This window comes from Spea bombifrons, chromosome 9 (genome assembly GCF_027358695.1).
Source record: "Spea bombifrons isolate aSpeBom1 chromosome 9, aSpeBom1.2.pri, whole genome shotgun sequence".
NCBI lineage: Eukaryota > Metazoa > Chordata > Amphibia > Anura > Pelobatidae > Spea > Spea bombifrons.
In genome coordinates, this window is record NC_071095.1 from 344997 (window position 1) to 350000 (window position 5004).

General features: G+C 42.2%; 1 protein-coding gene across 1 annotated transcript; it reads left to right on the forward strand.

Annotated features, from left to right (window-relative positions):
• Positions 1-391: 391 nt before the first annotated feature.
• LOC128505258 (40S ribosomal protein S3a-like) lies at positions 392-888 on the forward strand (the record flags this gene model as incomplete). Its single annotated transcript, XM_053475567.1, has 1 exon — positions 392-888. A coding segment is annotated over one exon (474 nt), but the record flags the coding sequence as incomplete, so codon positions are not given.
• Between the last annotated feature and the right edge of the window lie 4116 nt (positions 889-5004).

A 5004-nucleotide genomic window follows, 5' to 3' on the forward strand; every position in this document is an offset into this window, starting at 1 on the left:
CCGAAAGCTTGCCAGGACCAACCGGGGCCAAACTGTAAGCATCACCTTATGGGAGGGCATACCATGATGCCCCTCCCCCACCTGAGGTTCCAGCAACTGCCCAGCCAGGAACCTCCCACCGACACTTTAACACCAGTGGCAATAACCACATAACACCCCCCGGCAACCTGGCAAGCTACCGCCCCCCGGCTGTGACAGAATCCTGAAACGAAACACAGAACCGGGTAGGCTGGCACAACAAAAAGCCCAGAACATTCTTACGCACCAACCTTATATACCCCCTTAACTTCCTCCCCCTCCCCGTTGAACTTTCTTTGACCCCCTGACCTAGCCCTGCTCTGCACCCCTGTCAGGGCCCCCTCCGTTCCATGCAGACTACGTGGGCATCAGTATATGTGAGTCAGGAGAAAGCAGGGTCATATATCCATGCAGAGAGGCTCACGTTGATGTGAAGACCACAGATGGCTACCTACTTTGCCTATTCTGTGTTGGATTCACCAAAAAGCGTAACAACCAGATTAGAAAGACTTCTTATGCCCAGCATCAGCAAGTGCGTCAGATCCGCAAGAAGATGATGGAAATCATGACTCGTGAAGTGCAGACAAATGACTTGAAAGAAGTTGTTAACAAGCTAATTCCAGACAGTATCGGCAAAGACATTGAAAAGGCCTGCCAGTCCATCTATCCTCTACATGATGTGTATGTACGCAAAGTGAAGATGCTGAAAAAGCCAAAGTTTGAGCTGGGCAAACTTATGAAACTACATGGTGAAGGCGGTGGTGCTGGGAAGCCTGCAGGAGATGAGACAGGCGCCAAAGTAGAGCGGGCTGATGGATATGAACCCCCACTTCAGGAATCTGTCTGAGATGCATAATCTGAATTAGAGCCTGTAAAGAAAATATATATTTTTATATATATATATATATATATATATATAAAAAATGTAGATATATATATATCCACGCCGAGGACGCAAAACCAACTGCCTGGTGGTGTAAAGGTAAAGTAACTTGCCTACCATACCAAGGGTTGCTGGTTCGACTCTTGCTGGCTCCTCTGTGGTGTTAATGTTTACAGAGTGCCTATGTTATTTTAGAGTAGGCGCGTATATATAAGTATATGTGAGTCAGGAGAAAGCAGTGACATATTTCCACGCCGAGAGCACAAAACCAACTGCCTGTTGGTGTAAAGGAAAAGTAACCTGCCTTCCCTGCCAATGATTGATGGTTCGAATCCTGATGGATCCTCTGTGGTGTATATATTGTTTTAGAATAGGGGCGTATATATAAGTATATGTGAGTCGGGAGAAAGCAGGGTCATATATCCACGGCGAGAACGCAAAACCAACTGCCTGGTGGTGTAAAGGTTAAGTAAACTGCCTTCCGTACCAAGGATTGCTGGTTTGAATCCTGATGAATATATTGTTTTAGAATAGGGGCGTGTATATATAAGTATATGTGAGTCGGTAGAAAGCAGGGTCATATATCCACGGCGAGAAAGCGCAGTCGGCTGCTCGGTGGCGTGAAGGTATAGTTGCCTGCCTGACATACAATGGATCGCTGGTTCAAATCCTCATGATGACTTCTGTGCGTAAGTACGCAGTGTGGCTCTGCTTGTGTGTGCTAGTGGATGGTGTTAAAGTGGCTCTGTGGCACTCTAACGTTGGACACTTACATACACATCTACAGCCTCACCTGCATACGCATAGCTGGTTGCGGACAAGGTTGCGGGTAACACTTGAAGGTTGCACTAAGCCGTGTGTCCTCACATGCAGTGGCCGAAAACACTGGTTGCGGAAAAGGTTTCGGAATGTGTGCGCATCTGCTTGACCCGTTCATGTGCATGCACAGTAGCCCACACAGTGACTTACATGGAGAATCATCATGGCGGATACGATACTGGAGATCTGGAGTATGACGGGGCATCACCGGCAGCCACCCCTTTCCTTCTCTCTGCTTCTTTCGGGACAGAAATAAACACAATATACTCTTTGTATATTGTGAGACAAAGACCCCCTTCAGGGGGTTTTACTCACTTCAGGGGGTGTGGTCATGGGTGCATGTCCCCCACCATCCATGCAACATGTATAAAGTATAGCAACATGTATAAAGTATAGCAACATGTATAAAGTATAACACATGTATAAAGTATAACTAAAGTAACATGAATAGAGTATGTAACATGAATAGAGTATGTAACATGAATAGAGTATGTAACATGAATAGGGTATAAAGGTAACATGCAATAGAGTATAAAGAAAAACAATAATTAAAACACTTAATTAAAACACTTAATTAACGAAGTGTAACACCTTAGTAATAATATATCTAAGTGGTTTACTATACTTTGTTAATTAAGTGTTTCTAATTAATTAAGTGTTTCAATTATTGTTTTTCTTTATACTCTATTGCATGTTACCTTTATACTCTATTCATGTTACTTTAGTTATACTTTATACATGTTGCTTGAATGGTGGGGGACATGCTCCCATGACCACACCCCCCTGAAGTGAGTAAAACCCCCTGAAGGGGGTCTTTGTCTCACAATATACAAAGTAATATATTGTGTTTGTTTCTGTCCCGAAAGAAGCAGAGAGAAGGCAAAGGGGTGGCTGCCGGTGATGCCCCATCATACTCCGGATCTCCGGTATCGTATCCGCCATGATGATTCTCCATGTAAGTCGCTGTGTGGGCTACTGTGCACGCACATGAACGGGTCAAGCGGATGCACACACATTCCGAAACCTTTTCCGCAAACAGTGTTTTTGGTCACTGCGTGCAAGGACACACGGCTTAGTGCAACCTTCAAGCGTTATCTGCAACCGGCTATGTGTATGCAGGTGAGGCTGCAGATGTGTCTGATGTTAGATGTGTCTGATGTTAGAGTGCCACAGAGCCACTTTAACACCATCCACTAGCGCACACAAGCAGAGCCACACTGCGTACTCACATGCAGAAGTCATCATGAGGATTCGAACCAACGATCCATTGTATATCAGGCAGGTAACTATACCTTCACGCCACCGAGCAGCCGATTGTGCTTTCTCGCCGTGGATATATGACCCTGCTTTCTCCCAACTCACATATACTTACATATATGCCCCTATTCTAAAATGATATATTCATCAGGATTTGAACCAGTGATCCTTGGTATAGTATGCAGGTTACCTTACCTTTACACCACCAGGCAGTTGGCTTTGCTTTCTCGCCGTGGATATATGACCCTGTTTTCTCCTGACTCACATATACTTATATATATGCCCCTACTCTAAAATAACATATACACCACAGAGGATCCATCAGGATTCAAACCATCGATCCTTGGTATGGTAGGCAGGTTACTTTACCTTTACACCACCAGGCAGATTGCTTTGCTTTTTTGGCGTGGAAATATGTCGCTGTTTTCTCCTGTCTCACATATCCTTACATATACTCCCCTACTCTAAAATAATATATACATTCAACAATTATTCACTAACACCACCTTGTAGCCATCTGGATTCAAACCAGTGACCCTTTGAATGTTGGGCTGCTTACCTTACCTTACCTTTACGCCACCACGTGTGCAACCAGCTCTGTTGTTTCCTCTCCTAAGGAATATGATGCCTATCATCTCCTGACTCACAAATACTTACATGCACCTACGCTAACACGATACATGCCCTTTAAAATTATGCATTTCTAACACTATATATATATATATATATATATATACACAAAGTAACTATAACAATACATACTTCCACTTTAACACTAAAACATGTAACGCGATATGAACCGGCAACCCCTTTGCACATCAAGCGAGGCATATTACCATTACCAGGGAATAGGAAGCGATGTGCCGCCATGACCCTGTGTTCTCTTCACTTACATTTACTGACATATACCCTCTCTAAAACATTACATACACCCTACATATATACACAGCAACTGTAACAATATATACTCACACTAACACAATAAAGGAGCCTCGAAAACACTAGATACAGAAATACCAAATATAAATAAATATATACACTGCAAAATACTTACATGCAATAAAGAGCCCATTGGGGTCTGAACCAAAGACTCCTAACTTGACAGGTAGGGCACATTACCTCTACGCCATCAAACAACTGAGGCTTTGCCATGGATATATGACCCTGTTATCTCCTCACTGACATTATACTATTATATACCCTCTCTAAAACATTACATACACCCGACATATATACACACAACAACTGTAACAATATATACCCACACTAACACAATAAAGGAACCTCGAAAACACTAGATACAGCAATACCAAATATAAATAAATATATACACTGTTAAAGGCGATAAAGAAGTCAGTGGGGTCCAAATCACGAACCCCTTACACAACAGGAAAGGCACATTGGCACATTACCTCTACGCGATCAGAGAACTGAGGCTTTGCTGTAGATATATGACCCTGTTGTCTCCTCACTGACATATACCCTCTCTAAAACATTACATACACCCTACATATATACACACAGCAACTGTAACAATATATACTCACACTAACACAATAAAGGAGCCTCGAAAACACTAGATACAGCAATACCAAATATAAATAAATATATACACTGCAAAATACTTACACGCAATAAAGAAGCCATTGAAGTTCGCACCAAGAATGCCTTATGTAACAAGTAGGTCACATTACCGTTACACCATCAAACAACCAGGTTCTTTGGGATATCACCATAGATATATGACCCTGTTTTCTCCTCATTGACATAAACTATTATATAACCTCTCTAAAACATTACTCACACTTTAACACGATAAAGAGCCTCTAAAACACTAGATACAGCATTACCATATATAAATAAATATATACACTGCAACATACTTACTCACAACATAGAGGCCCTCGGGGAACAAACCCGTTATATGCCGGGCAGGTCGCATTACCATTATGCCACCAGTCAACTGGGGTTTGGATTTTTCAATACCATATATTAAAAAATATATATATATAAACAGATTATAAAAC